This window comes from Cololabis saira, chromosome 4 (genome assembly GCF_033807715.1).
Source record: "Cololabis saira isolate AMF1-May2022 chromosome 4, fColSai1.1, whole genome shotgun sequence".
Taxonomy (NCBI): domain Eukaryota; kingdom Metazoa; phylum Chordata; class Actinopteri; order Beloniformes; family Belonidae; genus Cololabis; species Cololabis saira.
Window position 1 is genome coordinate 30,598,424 of NC_084590.1, and position 23,661 is coordinate 30,622,084.

The following is a 23,661-nucleotide window of genomic DNA, read 5'->3' on the forward strand; positions in this document are numbered from 1 at the left end:
GGTTATGAGGTCATCTGGACAGCTTGTCTAGGATCAATAAATCAAGTCAATATATCCACTTCAGCAACATTAAACCACTCTAGTCATTATTGTATTGACCCAAGAGCATAAATCTAGACAATTGGACACGGAGGGCATTTACTATTCATAGCAGCAGCCCTCTGATATTCTAACCTCAACCTGTCGGCCTTTGAAAGAGATGACCTGACTTAACAATGGTATAGTGGACAAACAAATTAAGTACACATACTGTTATATTTCAATCTGTCAGGTCAGCTGTCTATAAAGCTGATTTGTAAATGCTACTTACATTTATGCACAAAGGAAGAGGGTGAGGTTATTTTATACTTGCATGACTGAAACAAGCCAAAACAAATGTCAGAAAAAAATGAATCAACTGCAAAACAAGCAGTTTACTGAGAATTGCATAATCATTACAATCAATGAGCAACACTCAAAAGACAAACAAATCTTATTTACAGGATAGGTTACTTGAGATGTACAGAAGTATCCATCTTAAGTATATCACATATTTACTAAGCAACAACTGAGCCAGATTGTGTTTATTAAATGATTGAACCCAGATTGGAACAAATGGAAAAAAATAATGCTCATATGTCTAATTTGAACAACTGTACACTACATACAGCCCAATGATTCTGACTCAGTGTTCATATACGTGGTTACCTGTGAACATGAGTGGTCGAGAGTTGCTGCTGATATCCAATTACAGCTCACAGTCAACATCTGTGCCAAGATTCAGCTGAAACAAGCGAGTCAAAACCAACTATTCAGTTCTTTTTAGTGAGACATGATAGCTTCTACAATTAAAATCTTTTATTACCGTATACTCTTCAATAAAATAAAATGTACATTTCTAGTTACAGTATATTAACAAAACAAAAATAAAAATGTAAAAGTGCACTTCCAGAAGAGAAAATATCACACAATGTAAAGATTTTAAAAGCAAGATCCACCTCCCGAGCATTTGTCTTGATTTCCAATAAGGTCTCGTGTTTGGGAAAAGTCACCATCTTTCTCCATTCAGTGTGCTGACTCACTTAGGTTTAAACATATGGTTTGGCTGGGGGAACACATGCTTGCACCCAAGGACAGAGACATGGCAAAGGAGTTTGCAAGCTGTTTGTTTTGATCTGCTCTCGGCTGGGCCAACATGACATGCTTTCTGCCTGTGACTCATGGGAAGGGAGGGGGTTTGGGGTGGTACTAACCAGCAACCTCATATTCCTCCAGCAGCACCACAAGCAGTGTCGTAAGGAAAAGTAGAAACCGCGTTTCAGTGGAAATTCCCTCCCTCTCTAGTTCTTCAAGGTCTTTTCGGAAAGAGAACATATCTGGGTCGGCTCACCAAAGTCAGTGACAGCAGAGCGCAGCAGAGCCATTTTTGTGCACAACAAAGAGAAGCGAGTGCCTGCAAAGTTATAAACAGAATCTTGACTTTCATCCTGACGCACTTACTACCTGCCATGATAAAGCATCGCCAGGGAAACAAGTACGTTTCATAAAAGCTTCCAAAGTGCAGCAGTGAGGCAACGCCAACAACGGTCTGCTGTCATGTCCCAAGTGTAGCGTGTTCACGGAGAGCACCATGACTCAAAGCCGAGGTCATGGAGTAAAGCTAGAAGGAAGAATCAAAGACGTCATTTTGAACAGACCGATGGCTCTTTCGCTCTATTAAGACCAGACATGCAGAGTTTTAACAATTTGTACGAATCTAAAATCTTCAGGATCTTTGGATAACAGACATTTTTTTCTTCTTTGTGCTTTTGACGTGACCCACAGGTGTACAGTGGGGTGATGGAACCATTCCCTTTTATATTTTGGGGATAATATACAATAGATTTACAATATCAAGTATGGCGCTGAGGCCAGAACTCCACATGATAGCAGTGCATCTAATCCAAACCAAAAAACTTCAATTAAAAAGGACTTAATCATGACATATTGGGCCAGTTTGGCTCAAGTTCACCAAAATTCACCAATTAGCAGCTTAATTGAGAAAAAGAAATACTTAACTGCCAAACCTTGTGCAGATTTAACATTTCTATACAATAGTTCAAATCCAACATTTGTGCAAGTTGACTTCTTTAAGAATACACAGACTGTAACAATTAGGTACAATCAAGGGCAGGTTCATTTTTTAAACAAAAGACATATCCATCTGTCCCTTTTAAAGAGTTGATACAATTTCCTAAGGTATTCATAAAATGTCTTTGACATGCTTTGGTCAAATTACCATAGAGATACAGTACAAAAGCTTCCGTTTTAATCGTGTCTTTATCGCTTTTTTTTCCTTTTTTCATTTTCTTCCAAGGGTACTGTTTCAGAGCAACCACCATAGTACACTCCACCACCGTCTTATATTGGGGGTATACTTATTCCTACACCTACTTCTGAGGTACATCTGATGTAGACGGATATGAAACGGGAGGGTGGAAAGATGGGGAGGCTGAAATTCCTGCTATAATGGCATTTGTTAAGTTTGTTGGTACTTCAGACACCCAGTTATTTACTCTTAGGCTCTTTAATCCGAACTAATCATGAGCCATATCTGGAGAAGCTAATTGACGAGAGCGCTTGAAATAGTTTAACAATAATAATTTACAAACATTGATGTGCAAATACAGAAAGCATCTTGGGATGACAAAAATCAAATGGAAAAAAGCACAGATATAAACAACAGTAGGGAAGCCCGTACAAACAACCCTCGACTTGTCCATGTCTGGTAAGTAAGTGATAAGGACGTCTCTGTTTATGATCCCACCGTGTTCACACTGAGGGGTTACCCTGTCCAGATGCAGGTCCGAGCTGACCCCCTCAGGGTAGAGACGCTTACCAGAGGTCAGGGGCGGCAGTAGTCTCCACCACCACTCGTCAAGGTGCTCTGTGGTGTGTGAGACGGGCAGGGAGGATGGTCACACACACCAAAAAACATCTGGAGCTGAGAGTTCTGAGAAAGGAAAACCAACTCTGATCACCATTCTTTTAAAGTAGTCTTTAATTTTAAAAATATTTTCGTTACAGCAGGGCTCCAGACTAACTTTTTCCATTACTGAAAATTTTAGGAGCACCAGCACAAAATTTAGGAGCATCTATTACGACACAACATATTCATAATTCTGTCTATATTAACTGCATTACTGATAATTTAGCAAATAAACACAGACAATATACAGTAATAGCAATGTACTGCTTTTTCATTGCATCAGCAATAACACCAATGATATGAACTGCGCACATGCTGTGTCGTTACAGTAAGTGGGATTTATTTAACAGTTCAATCAGGCCCCTGAATTTTGTGAATGGCAACTCCTCCTTGGCGATATGTATGGAAGCGTATTGCATTCACTTGAGAAAAAAATAAAATCGCTCTATTTTCTGAATTAACGAGAAAATCTCAGAATTCCGAGGAATATTTTAATACAAAAAAAAATCTGCTCTGTTTTTCTGAATTAACTAATTAATTATCTCAGAATTTTGAGAAAAGTTTTAATGAAAGCACTTTCTACTCGACACAGACTCCTGAATCTTGCGCACGTACTAAAAATGCTTTACATTCAATGAATCTCAAAAGTGCTACACTTACCATTATTCATTCATACACATTCTCACCGGTGGTGCTAAGCTACGTTTGTAGCCACAGCTGCCCTGCAGACTGACGGAAGCGTGGCTGCCATTTTGCGCCCCTCCGACCACCGCCAACATTCATACACATTCAAACACATTCACACGATATGTGTGAATGTGTGACCAATTGGTCGCAGTCTGGAGCCCTGTTACAGGCTAAGTTGATGTCTTGTCACTGACCTGTAGGGGGCACCCTGTGCGTGTGCACCTGGGGGATCCGGGGAAGATGAAGCCGATCCCTAGCAATTACACGGCTGCTTATTCTGTGTTGTCGTGCCTCTCGGCTGCCGCAGCTGCCTCAATGATGCGTCCCCGTACTGGATACCCGAGCCCATCCTCTCCGGGTCCAGCTCTCCTTGAGAGTGAGCCATAAACAGATTATTTAAAAAGAAACATGCAAACATGATGTCACAGATAAATACATCTTCCTGAGACATACCGACAAACATAAACAATGTACCTGAATCTATCTTGTTGAGAATTGTGCGAGCACATTTCAGGAAACCCTCCTCAACATTTTCACCTGTCAGAGCACTCGTCTCTAGAAACATCAGCTCTTTACCAGCCAAAACAGAGAGAGAGAGAAAAGGGGTAAGATCATCAGAATGGAGGGGAGAGCAGAAAAAGTTAGCCTACATGTAGAATATTCAAGACAAATAAAATGTGATGATGTGGATTTCACACTCGTTACCATTCTCCTGTGCAAAGCGTGAAGCTTCTAGGAACGTCACTTCTCTATCTGCATCCAGATCTTTCTTGTTGCCACACAGTATAATAATAATGTTGGGGCTCGCAAGTGTCCGTGCATCTGTCAGCCAATTGGTCAGAGCATTGTATGTCTCTCGGCTAAAAGACAAAAAAAAAAAAAGTTCACTATTGGACCATAAAGTCAGAGAAATGGCACTTTCTTTATTTGTGTTACACCTTGGGTGAATGAATATTTTACATATTGACTTGTCTGCAAGTAATGTGTGAACACATGTACTCATACTTTGATAATACTAATCAAAAAATTAGGACTGTAACCATGCAACGCTCTGTTGGACAGCTTAAACTTTTATGGAGACTTGGATGGGATGAGGCAACACATTACCATGGAAACTGCACCCTGGTGGCCATGGTAACATGAGGTCAGTGAGGTGAACAGAAGGGTGTAGGCCTTCACAGTAATGTTTAACAGCTGCTTTCAATAACAAGCTAAGACTGATGCAACTTTTCGTCCACACACTGATGGGGTGGGCCAACTTGGCCTCAATCAGATTCACATACTCAACTCGTCACGTATTTCAGTACTATGTTAAACTCCTAATCAGTCCTTTTGTTAACTTTTCTGTTTCTCAGATCCCTCTATGGTTTTATCCAACCACTTCCTTTATTCTCACCTCACTCAACAGTTTCTTTGAAGGACCTCTACATCATTTTACAGCTGCTGCGATCCCCCTGTGCATGCATGAGCAGGAATACTCATGCATTCTTGTAATCACAATCTGTTAACATTCCTCTCTGCATTACCACATCCACCCTATCTGGATTTCTCAACCTATTTATCAAGGCCTAGACTCTGTGAAATACAGGCCTGGTTCTGGCATTCACATCTCACCGTATCGGTCCGAGCACTCAAACCATTCAACTGCACCATTCATGAAGGTTGCATGCACGCTATGCAACACCTACAGGCTGCATGCATCAGTGCGTATAGTTCAAGATGCCACTGTAATTCTTCAAAATAAAGTTACTGTGGATATCTACAGTTTTAAGTTTTTGGTACCATTTTTTTCCCCAAATGATCATTATGCAACAACAACCCCCCCCCCCCCCCCCCCCAAAAAAAAGAAAGTCAGAGTTGGAGGAGATTGCTCACAGGCAGAGACAAACACAAAAGGTTTTTTCCCCCCTGTTCTGTTATATGAAAGCTATGATCTTTTAAAGTGGTCTAACTGGGAGTGCAGGGATTGTTTTACCTTGTGATATCATAGACGAGGAGGGCTCCAGCTGCTCCTCTGTAATAGCTCCGTGTCACAGAACTGTGGAGAGAATGCAGACCTGTTGTTGACAATCATGTATTTGACACATCTGTCAAAAAAAAAAAAAAAAAGGTTGTTTAAACTAGTAGCCGTGGGACTTCGTGACACCAGTGGAGTCTCTCTGAGCTGCAGAGCCATGACCCGCTGTGTGGGCTCAGTAAAATATTTTGCACCTTGCAGGTCTAAAAAAAGCAATAAAACAAACAACTAAAACCATGGAAGGTAATAATTAGTTACCGAAATCGCTCCTGGCCAGCAGTGTCCCAAATCTGCAGTTTAACAGTCTTCCCAGCAACATTGACCACCCTGGAACCAAACTCCACGCCGATGGTGTGGTTAGAGTCTTGTTTAACTATACAGGAATTGAAAGAAGAGAATTAGAGAAAAAGAAAAAAAAAAAAAAGGAAAAAAAAAAAGCAAAGTTCTTGTTGCATCATGTTTTAGTTCTTCCATAATTATGCGTGCTTCGCCATAATTGAGGCAAGTCTTTCAACCGCTCCTACAATCTTACTTCTGTAATGTGATGTTGTGTCGTGCTTGTTTCAAAGACTTGAGCTGTTATCTTCAAACACTTCATTTCCACAGAAGAGACTAAAGGGAGGTAAAATGAAATTAATACTGTCAGCTTGGCCTCCCTTTATCTCCCTTCTCCCTGCACAGGGACCAAACATGTCTTAATCAAATTAATACAAGTGTGAGCGACTTTGAGCATGTGTAGGTGTTCTCATGTGTTTTTACATTACTCACAAAATAAAACTACAAATTAACCTGAATAAAAAAATAAAACAACTGAAGACTTTACGCCATTCAGAGTTTATTGTCTTGCTGGTTTACATTATCTTGACAGTTTGTGTGTTTCAGAGACAATTAAACTAAAATACTATAAAAATGTACACTGAATTACAGGTTTATTAGTCATAATCCTCAAACCTTATAATAAAGGTGATTATATAATGTTGTGTCCTGATAAAATGTGCAGATTCATCTCGGTCACAACACGTACCTGAACTGCATGACACAGAAAGTGCACATTATATTTACCGGTAACAGGAAATGTGCACGCACAAACATGTGCACAGAAAAGTTAAATATAGTATGGTTTCTCTTTTAAACAGATCATGTCTGCAAGGTACAGTACGCTCCAAGCAAGAGAAATGTGATATATTAGGCTGGCTCAATAATTAACCGCTCTAAATGTCAGGAATCACAACAGGCCACTTCACCACATCATTAAAGTTTCATTGCTCAACACGGAGTCAGTAAAAGATGTTTCTCTGGAGGAACTTGTGTAACCTCAGAGAAGACCAAGATGGCTTTCGTTAAGAATGTGGCATGAAGTAGCAGCACTAATTTCTTGACCATGTCAGTTTATGCGTTTGTTTCATCAAGCCCCAAAAAATGTGACTCCCGTATAACAGTGAGACTTACATTTGTTCTCAATGAACTGGTGGAGGAGGCAGGATTTCCCCGTCCCGGCACTGCCAATCACCAGGAACTTGAACAGGAAGTCTGCAAGCAGATGAGTGGAGGCAGAACTCAGTGCAAGAGCGATTTAAGTGGCAGAACTGTTGCTCTTTGCTCTTCCATCCTCAGAAACAATGCTTAGATTTAGTCCTAATCCCATTAAGACACTACTTTCACAGGATCCAAACCCAAATTAGCCCACTAATCACCAAGCTTCACATGCTATCAGTGATACTGTGCCACTTATAATTCCCCTTGAAAAGGCTTTCGTGAGGAATAAATAAGCCTATTAAAAAAGGGGTAAAATGACCAAAGCCTTAAGTATGTCCCTGTATTTAAAAAGTAAATAAATAATGAAATCAATGCAAAACCTTTAGGTAATAAACATATCTTAGGGCAACAGACTTGCATAGGGATTGTATGACTGAGGCCAGCTGGTTGTACAGATGTTGTTTTTGTTGTTGAGGGAAGACTCATCCTCTGTAGAGTCCAACTCAGCCCACACACATGATCTAGAATAACTAAAACCCCTGATGTTTGAAGCCATCCAGAGTGCAGACAGATTGCTGTGGTAGATGATATTACAGGGTGCATTTGCATACGTACGCTGTGCTGTAGCTCTGACGGGACTCAGAAGATACAGAAAAACTGACTGAGCGCATGAATAAAAAAAAAAAAAAAAAAAGAAAAAAAAAAGAGCAATGAAGGCAGGTTTTTTTCTGTGGTGCTCTTAGGCAGGTCTGTCTTGAGAAGGACATTTTTATAGTATTTGACTTTTACAGGATTAAAAAAAAGAAATTATAGAAAGATGATGAAAGAATAATTGGAAATTCATGAGTGATGATGCGTTCCTAAGACTGTGCTAATGTGTGATTACAAATTACACCTTTCCTCCCGAGGGCTCGCTTCAGTTGAAGTTCAAAGACAGATTGTAATTTTAGTGTAAGTTTAAGCACAGTCTGCAGATAAGAAGTGTTGGCCAGGCAAATGATTAGTGACTGGTGTTGAAATTACCAGCAAGACCTGTGAATGTTCAGCTGCACACCAGGTCAACAGATACAAGAGCTTAGACAAATAGGAGGACGTTGAGTTTATATTTTTGTCCTTGTGTGACATTTAAACTTGTTATGCCGGTGACACAGTGCTCTTGGAGCCACATCACACCACCAACAGAGCTCAGCTTAAAGTGAACTATTGTTGACTGAGGCATATGTTTTCTTAGACAACACAAGCTGGAGGTCAAATTCACGGTAACTGAACGGCTGCAGTATAGTGGCTACTGGCACTCGCCGCTTCTTACTGCAACAATGGTCAGCATTACAAATCAACTGTAGTGTCAGTGACCATCACAGCAGAACTGGCAGAATCAAACCATAACAGCTCCGTCTCTAAAGCTTGCCTCAGCTTTTCAAAAACCCCAGACATTAAATACTCTCCTGCGAGATCTGCATACAGCCATCAAGCTGTCAATATGTCAAAGCCGTGAAAAGACAGGAATTTCAAAAGAAACACTTTTCTCTCTTTGGGTTACTGTATTCTTTATACGTCAGTATTAAATAACCCCTGACGGAAACAGAATAACATCTACCTTCAGACAAACTGACAACACGCTCATGCCCAGCTCAGCCTCAGGTCTGTGCCTGATGCGTCTCCATTTCTTCACAAAAATGCAGATTTAAAAAGCTCCCACAATAGGCTAATACATTAATTAGAAATATTATTATTGCATCTGCTCATGATGCTTTAGCCATTTCCACATCTGATCTCCCAGAGAAGCTGGCCTTGAGGACTGAGACATAAATCAATACGTGGTTTTTAAACCTACCATTAGCGCTGGCACGCTTCCACATATGGTGATCACATGGATAAAGTTTCATACAAGAAATGAGAGAGGAACAAAGTACAAGCAGAAACTGATGGTGAGAGTGAGCTTGGGAGAGTTCAACGAGAGAAAATTATGGTGTGTAATTTCACAACACAAGGAGTAATGTCCTACTGATTATTTCTATTGGAAACAGTCCTGTTCAATTAATCAATTCATTAAAAATAGTGAATAAAAACAAAGCTGAATGTGGAAACTGGAGGGAGGTAATTTTGATGCAGGGATGTACATCCAGCAGCTGCATCTCCACAGGTGACTCAAGCCCGCACCAGAATTCATTTCAGTTCGCTGCTGCTAGTGATTGGAATCATCTGCAACGAACACTTAAACTTCACACATTCATCCCATTCTCCTCCTTCAAAAATACACTCCCAACATTCATCTGTGATGATTATTGCACATGTTTGTAAATCTTCCGGACCAGCGCTAACACTTTTTACTCATACCTGCCCTCTCTCCACACTGGAACACCTCCACCACTCCCTTTGCCAGAAAAAAGCCCAAAATATAATAAAAGACACTTCACACCCTGGACACTCACTGTTTGAACTGCTGCCATCTGGGAAACAATACAGACTCATGAAAACAAGGACAAACAGACTCAAACACAGCTTTTATCCAACAGCAAAAACCATTCCCATAACAAAAACAGGAGCTAATGTGCAATAACAAAAAAAAAAATGATTGTATGTTGATGAAAGTTCTTGTAATGTCCGTATGTTGATGTAAAAATTGCCATTTGAGTTAAATTGCCATTTCATGGATATTTTTGTTTGGGTGTTTATTGTATTTTTCTTTGTTTCTTTTACCTTTTCTTTTTCCTTTCTATTCTTTTTCTATTGATTGATTTGTTTTGGTGATTTTGTATTGAGGGGGAAGATTTTTTATAAGCCCTTCGGGCTTCTTTTCCTCTCCTGCAAAAATTATTTGTCCTTGTATGATAACAAAATTACTGTTATCATTGCGCAAATACATACATAAATAAATAAATAAATAAAATAAATAAATAAATGTATGTGTGGAGGGGAATATACATACATAATATTTATTTTATTTGTTTTTATTTCATTTTATTGATTTATGTTTCAGTTATTTTATTTTTTATATGATGGGCTGACTGGAGAACCCTTTTAATTTGGTTGTACATATTGATAATGACAAAGATCTATCTATCTACTTACAGTGGCATTTACTCATTGACACTTGTGCTGCCTCTTGCCCAGGTACCATTGTAAATGAGAAACTGTTCTCTTACTTACCTGGTTAAATAAAGGTTAAATAAATAAAAAAAATAAAAACCCAGACATGAAAAAGTCAGAGCTTCTAACTTCCTCTTGTGGCCCACAAACACTAATCTTGTTGCAAAAAACGGTACTTACAACCGACGTAACTATTAGGCTTGAGTTTCAACAAACCACTTCAGAGTTGAGTGTCTCCTGCATTTCACCTAAAGTTGGCTTAACTTTCACCTGGACTGTCAACCATCTGCTACTGACGCTTAAACAGGAAGGTAATCCGCCACTGTGGAAGAATTAGTCCCTGGATACACACGGTTAGTGTGAGTTAAATACCCAATACCAATGTTAAATATCCCTCTCATGAAAGCTGCGTTAAAGAGTATGAACCATTGCAGTCTGGTGAGCTAACTAGCCTCAATGCTAGAAAACAGTATCACTCCAGACCACACAGCAGCGTTTATGGAACTAAATTCCCAACTACCCCCACAGAAAAACGTACCGTATGTCTCCGACATGTCGACCCTCGGCTCTTTTACGATTCTTTTGGTATTGTGGCAGCTGTGTTGCAGCTCTGTGGGGTGTTTATGTGTAGGATGCTGCTCGCTTCCTCTGCAGGGGCCAAGCACGGCGGCGAGCTACGTCATCTGTGTTCTCACCGTGTTGCGTTCACGTACCTTTAAACGCGTTGGCTTTTTGATAACTAGTCCATGGGCCAGAGCCAAAAATTTCACTTGTCAGTACCACTCAAGGTGACCAAACTTACATACAGTACTGGAGTTGAGGGGGGATGAGGGGGGATGGCATCCTCCCTGAAATAAAAACAGTCCAAATCATCCCCCCTGTAAAACTGCCATCCCTCCTTTCCATCCCTTATGTCATTTCATCAATGAATGTGGTTTTACTGCTATTTCAACATTTAGAGTCATCACCAGAAAAATAACACCAGAAAAATAACTTATTTGACAATTGTCTCCTGTTTCAAGTAGATTTTCACTTGAAATAAGTAGAAAATCTGCCAGTGAGACAAGATTTATCTTCTTATTACAAGCAAAAAAATCTTGTTCCACTGGCAGATTTTTCTACTTATTTCAAGTGTAAATCTACATGAAAGAGGTGAAAATTGTTGTTTTTTTCCAGTGATGAGTCTTGTTTTAAGTGTAATGAGATTTTTTTTTACTAAAATGAGACATTTTAACTAGAAATAAGACAAATATTCTTGTTAAGATTTTGAGTTTTTGCAGTGATCCATTTTACTTATCCTGTGAAGGACATAATCATATTGATAAGTTCAGAAAACTGTTTTTTATTGTTGTGTTTTGATGTATTTGATGTAAGCCCAGTGGATATTTAAAGCTTACAGAAGGCTGCATTTAACTGTTGCTATGTCATTCCTGCAGTATTTCTGCAGGTGTTTTGGTCAGTGCTATTATTTGTAATATATTATATTATTTGTAATCAGCACAAATTATCTGTCCCCATATGATAAAATCCACCATCCCCCCTGATTTTTTTTTTTTACAACTCGAGCACTGCTTACATATGATTTTTGAAAAGATGCATGTCTATAGATGATATTTTGGTATGATAACCCTTCCTGAGTGGCAGCTGTATCATATTTATCAGCTCATGAAGTTACCCACCCCCTTCAGAAAATTACATTTTAGATGCTGGTGCATATCCTGGTTTAGACTCATGTACAGGATATCTGTCAATGTTTCACAATATTGTCTTTGGTATCATTTTAAAGTGGACCTTTTAAGCATTCATTCAAACTAAGATGTGAATCTTTCTGAACAACATAGAGTTCACTGCAGCTCTTTAAACTATAAACAACACACATTTTTACACAATTTTCGCCTAAATGATATAATATATTTTAGCCCTGTGTCATCTAGGAACAACAGAGACACAAAATACAAAAACTGGAATACTCACAGGACCATAAGGATTCAGGAAATGTATAATATACCCCTGGCTACTATATTGTTGTTACTGGTCATTGTGAGCCTTAAACTAGAAGAGCATCATTAGGCTCCTATGAAACTATAACAGACACTAGGCTAATGTCACAAACTGGTCTTTATTATGCAAATACAGGACATAAAGGACATAACAATGAGATAAGGAACCAGCTTAGTTTTATAAACATTAGAACACAAAATACAAAAAAATACAAAAAAAAAATACAAAAACTGGAATACTCACAGGACCATAAGGATTCAGGAAATGAATAATACACCCAATTTAGAATCATCAATTAACTTGAAGGGGGTGGGTAACTTCATAAGCTGATAACTATGATCCAGCTGCCACTCAGGAAGGGTTATCATACCAAAATATCATCTTATCTACAGGCATGGATCTTTTCAAAAATCATGAGTAAGTTTGGTCACCTTGAGTGGTACTGATATCTGGCCTGGCCCATGGACTAAACCCTCCCGATGACCCGAGGTTTGTACGGTCTGCATTTTATAATTACTCGTTGCGATTTGGGTTTATATGGAGGTAGATTTGTGTCTTAATTATTCAATCAAAAAAAAAAGATTGCTTCAATCAAAAAATATATTTTCAATTAAAAAAACATTCACTTCAATCAAAAAAAAACTATTTCAATCAAAGAAAAAAAGTGTTTGAATGCTAAAAAAATATTTAAGACTCAAAAAAATGCATTTGAACACGGTTTTTCTTTGATTGGAAATGTTTTCTTTGATAGAAGTGAAGTTTTTTTAGTTTGAAGCAACTTTTTTGATTGAAGTAGTGTTTTTTGTGTTTGGGCCATTAGGTAAGACATTTGTGTCTTTATCATTTAAAAAATAAGTTGCTTCAAAAAGAAAAACATATTTTCAATAAAAAAATCACTTCAATAAAAAGTTTTCAATCAAAGTAAAAAAGTGTTTGAAAAGTGTTTGAATGCAAAAAAATATTTGAGAGCCAAAAAATTGCATTTGAACACCTTTTTTGGATTGAAAATATTTTTTTCGATTTGAAGGGATTTTCTTTTTGATTAAGGTGAAAAAAGTTTTGAAGTCTTTTTTTTGATTGAAGTGACATTTTTTTTATTGAAAATATATTTTTTGATTGAAGCAATCTTTTTTTTGATTGAATAATTAAGACACAAATCTACCTCCTTAGATGAATAGGTCGAAAACTCTTGGCATTAGGGTTGCAAACTCCCTGTAAAATAAATAAGGGACACCTCATCTGCAGGGCCGGCCAACCCGATTATCTTCACCTTTCCTGGAGTGGTGAATTTTTTTAGCCCCTTTTTTGTGAGTGAAATGATTTTTTAACTATTTGACTCGAACCTGAATTGAATTAGATGCATATTTTTGAATGTCGTGAACATATGGAAAACAAATTATTATCCATCAATTCACTTTAATACAAAATAACAAAATGAACTGAATAAAATAAGTATCTTTCTTAAACAGAAACCTGTCCTGCTTAACTTAAAATTGTATAAATTAATATAAAACAATAGAAACAAAGCAGAACATTCATTCTGTAATAGTGCACATTTTTAGTGCAATAACAAAAGTGCAAACAGAAAGTCTGTAGAAAACTTGTAAACATATTTGTGCCTCAAAGGCCATGACTGTAGTAACACAGAAAAAAATTACTTATGAACTCAACAGCTCAATGCCATTTCCATTGGCATTTTATGACTATTTTAACAGCAAAGAAACGCAAACACAAAAATTCAAGACATTTGTTTTTGTATCCTACTACTGTGGAAATGGAGGTTGGGGTCTGTCACTAATCTGTGCCGAGTGAGTGAGTGCAACAACGAGCCACAAGGTGGCAGAAGAATACAATAAGAGCCATATCAGCTCTAGAGAAAGCAAATCGAGACTTGCTTGAATAAGGGGGACTGAAAAGATTTATGTATATCATCATAAGAAATCTCATAATTTATTAATTCATTTCGCATTATTTTTCCTTTTTCAATCTACTATTTTCTACCATTTACCCTCACTGGAATGGTCTCGTCTGGTTCATGGTGCCTGATTTGCTTGAATTACCCCTATCATTTTAACAAAAACCAAAAGAAATATTGTCAATATATGTTATTAATATGTTCATACAGGTTTACATATTGTTAATATGTAAGCCTGTAAACGGAGACATGCAGAAGTGTAGCATCTTTGTCAAGTAGGTTTCAGGGAATAATTGCTCAAAGCAATGTCTTCTGAGTTTTTTTGGTCTTGTTCATCCCTTATTCGTTCATATCCTCAACATGTCTGCACACACACACACACACACACACACACACACACACACACACACACACACACACACACACACACACACACACACACACACACAAAGGGCCCAGAGCGGAGAGTGCAAGGCTGCCCAAGGGCAACAGGTGATAAATTACAGAGTCTTCTACTCTGCTACTATCCCTCGGAGTTCCTCTGGGCCTTTGTTCTTCTCTGGCAGATCCACTCATCCTCTACAGCCTTTTTAAAAGCTCTTTTCACAGAGATTAAAGGCAGAGGGAAACGCGCGGCTCAGCATCGTGTGGGGGCTCGGATGTTTTCTTAAGGTGGGCGACAAGAAAGGCTGGCTGCAAAGGTGTGCAGCATGCAGGCTGAAAGAAAAAAAACAGAAGGGTTTTGCTTCCGTTGGGGGCTTTCCTTTGTGAGAGTCTCGCGGCTCATTGTGTCTTTGTCTCCCCTGTCGTTTTTCTTGTCCTCCTGTCCGTTGTAGGTGTAATCAACAGAGCAGATATTTGTTTGAACTGCTTTGCAAACAAGGCGTTGGGGTGTATCTGTGCCTGCAAACTGTCCTGCCGCTCAGAGTTCAGCCAGACAGAGAGGCCTGCTGGGTTGAGGTTCATGTTCTTTTACAGACAAACACAAATATGAGAGGGTAAGGGACATGGAGATGAAAATATAAACATGTCACGCCTTACTGACAGTTTCTGTCCAAGATCAAAGCAAATATGATCATGATGAGCGCATTAGGGAAGCCCCGCATAAACCTTTCAGTATTCGCAATGTTTACAGCAAACACTGAGTCATTTTCCAGAGTGCAATTTGAGTGAATCACATCTTTAACAGGTGAGCATGGTGGCTGTTGGGCATCACTGCGAACACAAAGGTGTTTGTTACCCCATGAGTCATATATGTACAGTAACACTAAAGGATTCCTGACAGCCTGCTGTTTTATACACAGAAACAAAGACATGATGAAGTAAGGGCTATTTAGGCACAGCATGGTGAGAAGAGATGAAACTAATGAGCTGAAGGGCATGTAAAGGCAGAAATGTTCAATATCTGTGCCTGAATTGCAGAGCTCCAGCTCGGAAAAATCAGTGTTGTCCAAGAACTGAATCCCAGCAGTCAAGAACCTCTCAGACAGAGCATTATGTGTGTGTGTCGAAGTGGAAAACAAACAGCACGGTTCAGATTCAGGCTGAGGCGGGGTATTTATGTGTAGGCCTCCTGTGCACAGCAGTGTTCGTGCAACTCTTTGTTTGCACACCAGGGTGTCCACTTCAGTATATACCCCACCTCCCTGTGCATGATTTTGCAGTGCAAAAATAAGAAAAGCACTTTCAGGCTGGTTTACAAAACCCTAGGAGCAGGAAAGCTTAAAGAGCAGGCTATTTAAATTAAAATCGTGTCTTTTCCACTCATGTTGAGCCCGTAATATATCAGCTTTCTTTGACCCACTCATGTTTATTTGTTCTTCAGTATTTTTGAAAACACGTGATACTCTGAGTTTTTCTACTATTGTAAATATACTGCAGTCGGCTGCAATAAAACTATGAAAATCTGATGATGGCAGGATCACTATCTTATCACACCCATGCCATACTGATAAAACAGAGTTTATGTTTGTTTAAAGGAAAAAGGTTAACAGTATGTTTTTGTTAATGGAGACTGATAATATTGCAGACTGAAAAGCATGTGCGTACGTGTGCATGTACACGATGTGTGTTGTTTTTCTTGTTCTTTTCTTTCTCTTTTTTTAAACAAATTAGCTGAATTGTCTCAAGGTCTTTCTGGATGATTATAGTTCTGAATGACACGCACGCAGACAACCATATTCAGTTTCCCTGATAATAAATAATTTCACATGAAGGTCACATGCTCAGCTTCATATAAGGCCATGGCAGGCGGCGTCTTACGGAGACAAGGTCTAAAATAAACCCACAGACCTATTAGTTTTCATTGGACAGTAAGAGATATTCCTTTTGCTCTCACTGATACAGTAAATATCTTTGTTGCTTTACTATTTTCATAATGTCACTTGGAGCCCAATGAACACATATTTACTTGTAAAATACATCCCAGATGTCAGGCAAGAACTAAAGTAAGAGTCAGTACTTTAAATTTCTTTAGGCTACGTTGCTGGTGATGGGACACAAAACCCCATCCTAGAGTTTCATCATAACTGAGGGAGAGATTCAAAACTTTTACTTGTGTAAAAGTACTACAACCAAGGCAGAAATTTCCCTTCTTGAAGGTATGTATTATCACAAATATTTTTTCATCTAACAGATAAATAGATATTGAATTAATGTATTCATTTCAAACTGGAGGTTTTAGATATTTATCTGTGAGCAAAGCAACATGGTCTCTTGGAGAAAACAAAAACTCTAAACTGCTCAATTAATGGGATTTTGGATTTTGCTGACCCAAACCTCGTTGGTTTGATTAGACATACAAATATTTATAGATACACGGTTATGACTAAGGACTAAAACTAAACAACATAGCAACCAATAGCTGACCATCTCATAGTTATTTTATTTTTTCCTCTTCTGAGATTCAAACTAAAGTAGCACTTACTTATTATCTCACGAGTCTGGGGTGTTCATAGTCACAAAGGCGTTTCTCACTCAATAAATATCAGATTCCTCTCATTATGTTCAGATTTTGTTACTTATACTGCCATAAATATTGTGAGTTAATTTCTTGGCTTGCATTTGTGCGTTTGGTCTTATCAACCAATCACCGTCCTGTAAATGTTCTAGCTGCCTGGTGTGCTCCTGTGTGTCAGATGCCAGATATAAACTCTGTACACATCCAGTCACTGAACGGTACACAAAATCCACTCCACATGAGCTGGCTGGCTGAAACAAGGATTTATTAAGAAACACTGCAACAATTGAAAAAACGTGAGTATTTCACATCAGTTCAGAACAGTTAAACTGCAAGAAATCTTTACTACAGCTGGATTTGTCACACAAACCCAGTCCTCAATGTTGGGCTAAATAATAAAAACAAAGACATCCTCATGTGTTCTGTAAAGATGGAGCTGTTGGTCGCAGATGGCACGAGGCGAGTTAATGTATTGATGTGGACAGGAGAGAGCAGAGGTTAAGATCTATAGTGGAAAAATAATAAACCTGCTGACCTCTTCAGCAGCAGATCAGTATCTAAGCCCCGGCGGGATCATCCATACATCTTCCACAGCGGGGCATAAACTCAGCTTCCTGCAGCTTCACAAATTCTACTCTCCTTTCACATTTCAAACTGTCAAACCGCAGCTTGAAGGGTTTTTTGTGGTCAGGTGTGTGGAGCAGGTGAAAGGGTTTTGTTGTTTTTTTTTTTAGATGCAACAACAGTTTATCTTTTCACCCAGTTGTAATTAAAAAAAAGACAGAAACATTTAGAACTACCAAAGCCATGTAGTTCTATTGCAGGTTATGCTGAATGATCTGGAAAACAAACCCACAGAGTTTAAATGTCATTTTCATATGTTGCACTGCGTGAAAAACACAGATGCTTCAGTCTCAGGTCCTACTTTGTGTGTTGGAGCATGAACAGAACAGGGCCATCATTAATACTTTACTAACATCTGTGCTTTCCTTTAAGACAAGGCAACACTGTTTAGCTCCACAGTGACTGCAACAGGTTCCCATGCTTGAAAACATGTATTCTCAGTGCTTATCTCAGTTTTATCCCACAACAAATGATCACTTTAACATGTTGCATCTATTAGTTGTGTCAAAGCTTGGAATCATTTGCAGAAGCTTATTACTGCAATCACAAGAAGAAAGACATTTTGGCATGATATTTCAATTAGCAACGTGCCCTGATGTGTCCCAGTCTTCTTCTCGGCCCCCTTAAACAATCAATCACAGCCTTGGAGTGCATGTAAGCTGGATGTGACTTGTTGAGGAATCTTTGAGTGATGTCATTCCCAGTGTGCGGTATTCATATAGATCTGCTGCAAAGATCATCTTGCAGGTCCTCGGGGGTTGAGGGAAATAGGAAAAGTCATATTTCTAAATTCAGGGGTGTTCTGCAGATGCAACTGTCAGAACAACATACAACACACGCTTAAGACCTCTCCAGAAAACCTGAGTCTTTTAAGAACATGCCACGCTGCACGTACACAAAGGCTGATGTTTGCTGGGAAGAAAAGGCTCCTTCACATCGTATCTTTGTGTCTCCGGAGGAGGGAGGAAATCCCTGCTCCCCACGAAGCGTCATTACCTACAATCTGTCAGTCCAAAGCGCATTTGTATTGTCTTTGCAGAGTTAGAAAAAAAAAACTAAAAACATTACTCTCTAATTATTAGTTACCCAATCTGTGCCTTCGATGTTATCTTTTCCCCTCCTTATTTGCTTTCTTTGCCACTAGCTTTCCTATTTCAGAGGTTATCTCCGGCACTCTCACAGAGGCTCAGCGGTCTCATATACCTCCCTCAGGCACAAACATACGTCAAGCCCTTCTCCTTCTAACCCCCTTCCTCTCACACCTGTCAAAAAGCTTGAGAACGTATCATTTCCTTGTAAATATAATCTCATGATTATTACATTCTCACAACTGGTTATGTAAAGACAATTTGCGTGCATCACTTTAACCTATAGCTGCTCGTAAAGATTTCACACAAATCCCTGCACAGAGGAATGCTTATGATTATGATGGGCGTTCCCAAATGATTGTGTTGCTAAAACAAATACAAAACAGGAAAAAAAAGGCACATTGTAAGTCAATGGAAAGTATTGGTCATGAAATGAAAAATAGTTGAGGGAATAGAAGTCTCTCGGAAAGCCTTGTGATCGTTTGTAAGTCCTTGCAAGTTCATACTGGTCTGTCCTGCAGCAGGGAAAGATAGCAGTCATCCCCAAAAGGATGATGTCAGGGGCCTTGATGGATGACATCATTGAACACAACAACAACACATCCACAAATCACAGAGACAACGGTGAACATCCATCCTGTTTCTCAACAAGTTCTTCTAAACTCACTGGAATTACAAACTACATTGGTTTTATATTCAGTTAATAAGTCTTTCTCATTGTTTTCAGCGTAATTCAAACACTGCACGAGTGATATCACACATACGCTGAGCTCTTGTAAAGGTTCAGAATAACTACCAACTACCAACAGAACTACCAACATTTGATGTTATAATGACCATGATTTTATATTTTATTTTTTTGCATTGTCTTATTTTCTTCTGTGCATGATGCTTTTCTTTCTTTTTTAGCTACTTTTATTATGGTGATTGTTTTTGTTTGGTTTTTTTCATTGACTTTTTTTCTTCTCTACTGTGCTTGATGCCTTTCGTTTTAGCTACTTTTATTATTGACTCACTTGTCTGTTAATTACTTTTATATTGACATACTTTTATATGTCAAGAAGAAGGGTAAATACTGTATATATGTATTATTGTTGTTATTATTATTGTTATTGCTATTATTATTCTTTTATATATCGGATATTCTTAGATTGCAAGAAGGGGCCGGACTAGATAAGCATTTGCTTCTTCCTGTCCCTTCTTGAACAAAACTGGTTGTGCTTTATTATTGTTGTTGATGCATGGTGTGTTTTTTTTTATTGTTTTGTTCAAGATGAATAAAGATCAAATCAAATCAAATCAAATAATTGAATTAAACATACAACTAAACAAAGAGGTTTAACCCAGTTGTCATGTAATTAATCAGTGTGATTAGTGGTTACAAAAGTAATTCAGAAATAATTTATTGAAAGAGTTTAACTAGTTGCTATTCTTGCAGTATTTAAGGTTAACAGAAGTACCGTCTAAAAAGTATGCAGCTACTAATGGAGCCTAATTCCACCTCACAAAGTCTCCTCTCCGTTTGTAGCAGGAGAGAGGGTCAGTGACCTCAGTTAATCTCTGGCTGCTGGGGACGTGCAACAGCCCAGGTGTGCAACACCTGCGCCCTGGTCGGACTGCCTGTGCAGGTGAGCGTGTGGGTCTCTCCGTTAAGCTCCTCTAATTTTGTCCTCCGACCACACCTCATCAGAGAGCTCCAAACCATCCGAGCTCCGCCCCACACTTTTCTTTTTCTTTTTGAACGGCGGTACTGTGTCAGTGCACAGATTATATATATTACTCACCAATGAACCCATCAGATGACTAGACATGTAACCAAAATGAGGGTTTATTTATTTTAATTACTTGAACATCACACATCAAAGCAACTTCTTTTGGCCACGGCAGAGAATTCATGTTCGGCGTATTATTTTGTCTTTGGTCTTTTATGATTAATGCCCCTCCTGACAAAATCCTTCCCATTTATTCAGTCTTGGGACCGGCACTATGAGTGGCAGTATGAGGTTCAGCGTGCCCCCCAGGGACACCTGGCTCTCTGACAGGGCTGGGGATTGATCCAATGACCTTCTGGTTGGAGGACAACCAACTTTCCCCTCTATAATTATGTTTTGTGTTACATGAGCTAACTTACAAAATCTCACAATAAACATTTGCCCATTTGGACTCCAAACTGGATCTTCCTGGATTTTCCTGGACTAGGACAATTAGCCGCTTTAGTACATGTGTATCCCTCATGGGTACCATAGATTTGAACTACATAGGCCGCAGCCCTCTTTGTACCCAGGTAGCTGTCTTTTTAATCCAGATGCACGGGGTGACTGGGACATGACAACAGCAGTGAATTAAAGAATTGTTTGTACAGAGCAGCTTCAACCATTTGCCTTATAGAAATTTCAACAGCAACCGAGAAGAAAGTGTAAACCAACGGATTCAGATTTTGCCTGTTTTTTTTTTTTTTAATTATTTTATTTATTAACATACAGTGCAAACATGTTAGATGACAGTAGATGTAGATGACAAAAGACAGCATCAGTATGTGTGTGTGTGTGCGTGCCGTGTTTGAGTGTGAATAAGGTGATGAAAATAGGTACATAAATTGAGAATATTGATTCGAGAGTGAACAAATAAATAATTATCATATAGAGTGGTGTAGCATGATATCATATAAATATAGCATAATAAATATAGTAATATCCTAATATAACATAATTTGTATAAAATATTATAACATATAACCAAATTATATCACCATACTATTATATATTACAATATAATACTATAGTTTAACTTCCCAAGAGATTTTTCATAACTTAATATAATAGTATGAAACAATATATCATGATAATGCCAGAAATAATTATTAGAGTTAGAATTGGTCATTTATGTTTTGCAATGAGGGGTGAGGTCAGACCGGGGCGTCAGGGAAGCGAGCAGGAGATTTTGCCTGTTTTTCAACAGCTGGGAATAAAGTTCTTCCTATCAGGCTGCAGATGAGTTTAGAAGTAAGAGAGTCTCAACAAAATAATTTAATTGCAGAGATCATGTTTCCCAGGTCAGCTGGGGACACAAGCTACCTCAGTGTGGTGAGATGGTGATGACAAGTTTGAAGGAGTCCGGCAGCTCTTTTCTTTACTTCCTCTCACTTGTCATTGCTCTTCACCTCAAATTATGAGGCATGTACAAACAAAACCGTCTCTTAGGTCCTGCAGGAGTGTGTGTGCGCGCGCTTTAACCACCATTTCATCATCTCCTTATATCCTCACTGCAAACATCAGCCAAACACTTGTCAATTGGTTTAATTCAGGGGTCGGCAACCCGCGGCTCTAGAGCCGCATGCTGCTCTTTAGCGCCGCCCTAGTGGCTCCTGGAGCTTTTTCAAAAATGTTTCACCTTTTTTTCCCCTTTTTCTTCTTTTTTCTTCCTTTTTTTCTCTTTCTTTCTCTTTTTTTCTCTTTTTTTCCTTTTTTTCTTTCTTTTCTTGTTTTTTTTTGCTTTTTTCTTCTTTTTTTCCCTTTTTTCCCTTTTTTCTTCCTTTTTTTCTCTTTCTTTGTCTTTATTTTCTCTTTTTTTCCTTTTTTTTCTTTCTTTTCTTGTTTTTTTTCCTTTTTCTTCTTTCTTTCCTTTTTTCCACTTTTTTTTCTTCCTTTTTCCTTTCCTTTTTTTCTCGACATTTCGACTTTTTTCTCAACATTTCGACTTTTTTCTCGACATTTCCACTTTTTTCTCAACATTTGAACTTTTTTCTCGAGATTGTACTTCAACATTAATCTCAACATTTTGACTTTTTTCTCTAAATTTTGACTTTTTTCTCCACATTTTGACTTTTTTTCGACATTTCTCCTTTCACCATTTGTCTTCATTCTAAGGCTGATACAAGACCTTTCATTTTTTACGGCTCCAGACATATTCGTTTTTTGTGTTTTTGGTCCAATATGGCTCTTTCAACATTTTGGGTTGCCGACCCCTGGTTTAATTAAACAGGCTAACTTTGCTTAACTGTACCAGACCGGCTTCCCCCTCTGTCTTCATCCTCTCTGTCACCGTCAGGGCGCTCACACACCAAAGCCGAGAGCTGACTCTCGGGGACGTCAGGACTGTCGGTGAACATCTGTCTCCCTCGTCTTTTAGACGTTTAAGGATGCAGCACAATTTGGATGTCGTGGTTGGCAGCTGGATGACATCTTTCCCGCATGTTCCAAGTATCTTTTGCCCAGGAGGAAAACACCAGGAGGTGGACCTGTCGCTTGTTTGTCACTGTATCTTCACGCGGGGTTGGTGTGTAAAAGCTCTCTGCAACAATGACTCATGGAGGCTCATTCCCTTGAGGGGACAGGACCGACACTAAACAGCTCTTAATTAATAAAGTTAAAGCCGGGTCCGACACTAGTCCTTTAGGAGCCTGAGATTAGGTTAGTTGACTGCACTGCTGAGTGGCACGTCTCCAGGGGCCTGAATAGAGGCTGACCAGGGCACAATGGAGGGGAGAGATTATCTTTTGTATAACTGACACGTTTTTTTTTTTTTTGGGGGGGGGGGGGGTCAGGAGTTCTTTAGAGCTCACCTGGGAAAGTGGCAATTTGGTCGATCCTCTGTTTAGTTGCTATGACAACAACATCTCCCTCTGCCTCACACACAAGTGTAAACATGATTCGTGTTATAATCCTCTCAATCCTGCTAAGATTTTAACACTCTGAACTACTTTCCGCCACTTCTGTGCTGGAGTTTCACACGGTTAGCATCTGATTAACCAGCGCGCTCCTTGAGACAAAAGCAAGCCTTTAGGCTATGACAGGCTTTCCTCAGGGTCATCCCCCTTATCCTCCACTCCCAACCCCATCACAGCACCCAGCCCCGTTT

The 23,661-nt window shown here is 38.9% G+C and overlaps 1 protein-coding gene across 2 annotated transcripts; it reads right to left on the reverse strand.

Moving 5' to 3' along the window:
- Window positions 1–237: 237 nt before the first annotated feature.
- On the reverse strand, window positions 238–10,890 carry rab4b (RAB4B, member RAS oncogene family). Of its 2 annotated transcripts, none has more exons than XM_061719390.1 (8): window positions 10,756–10,890; window positions 7,101–7,181; window positions 5,910–6,024; window positions 5,610–5,672; window positions 4,340–4,494; window positions 4,109–4,204; window positions 3,829–4,000; window positions 238–2,971 (listed from the first exon to the last, which is right to left on the reverse strand). In XM_061719390.1, exons 1-7 carry the CDS (start codon window positions 10,769–10,771, stop codon window positions 3,888–3,890), a joined length of 639 nt encoding a protein of 212 aa, XP_061575374.1. In that variant the 5' UTR covers window positions 10,772–10,890; the 3' UTR covers window positions 238–2,971; window positions 3,829–3,887. The 2 variants fall into 2 exon arrangements, with proteins under 2 accessions (XP_061575374.1, XP_061575373.1); XM_061719389.1 differs by having other exon boundaries at window positions 3,829–4,003.
- Between the last annotated feature and the right edge of the window lie 12,771 nt (window positions 10,891–23,661).

What these genes read in the sequence shown, in the direction of transcription:
- rab4b (XM_061719389.1), bottom strand. An exon ending in GCTGGCCAGGAGCGATTTCG is followed by an intron (nt 5,673 to 5,909) that starts GTAACTAATTAT and finishes TTCTCTCCACAG; the next exon opens with TTCTGTGACACGGAGCTATT. An exon ending in ACGCTTTGCACAGGAGAATG is followed by an intron (nt 4,205 to 4,339) that starts GTAACGAGTGTG and finishes TGGCTGGTAAAG; the next exon opens with AGCTGATGTTTCTAGAGACG.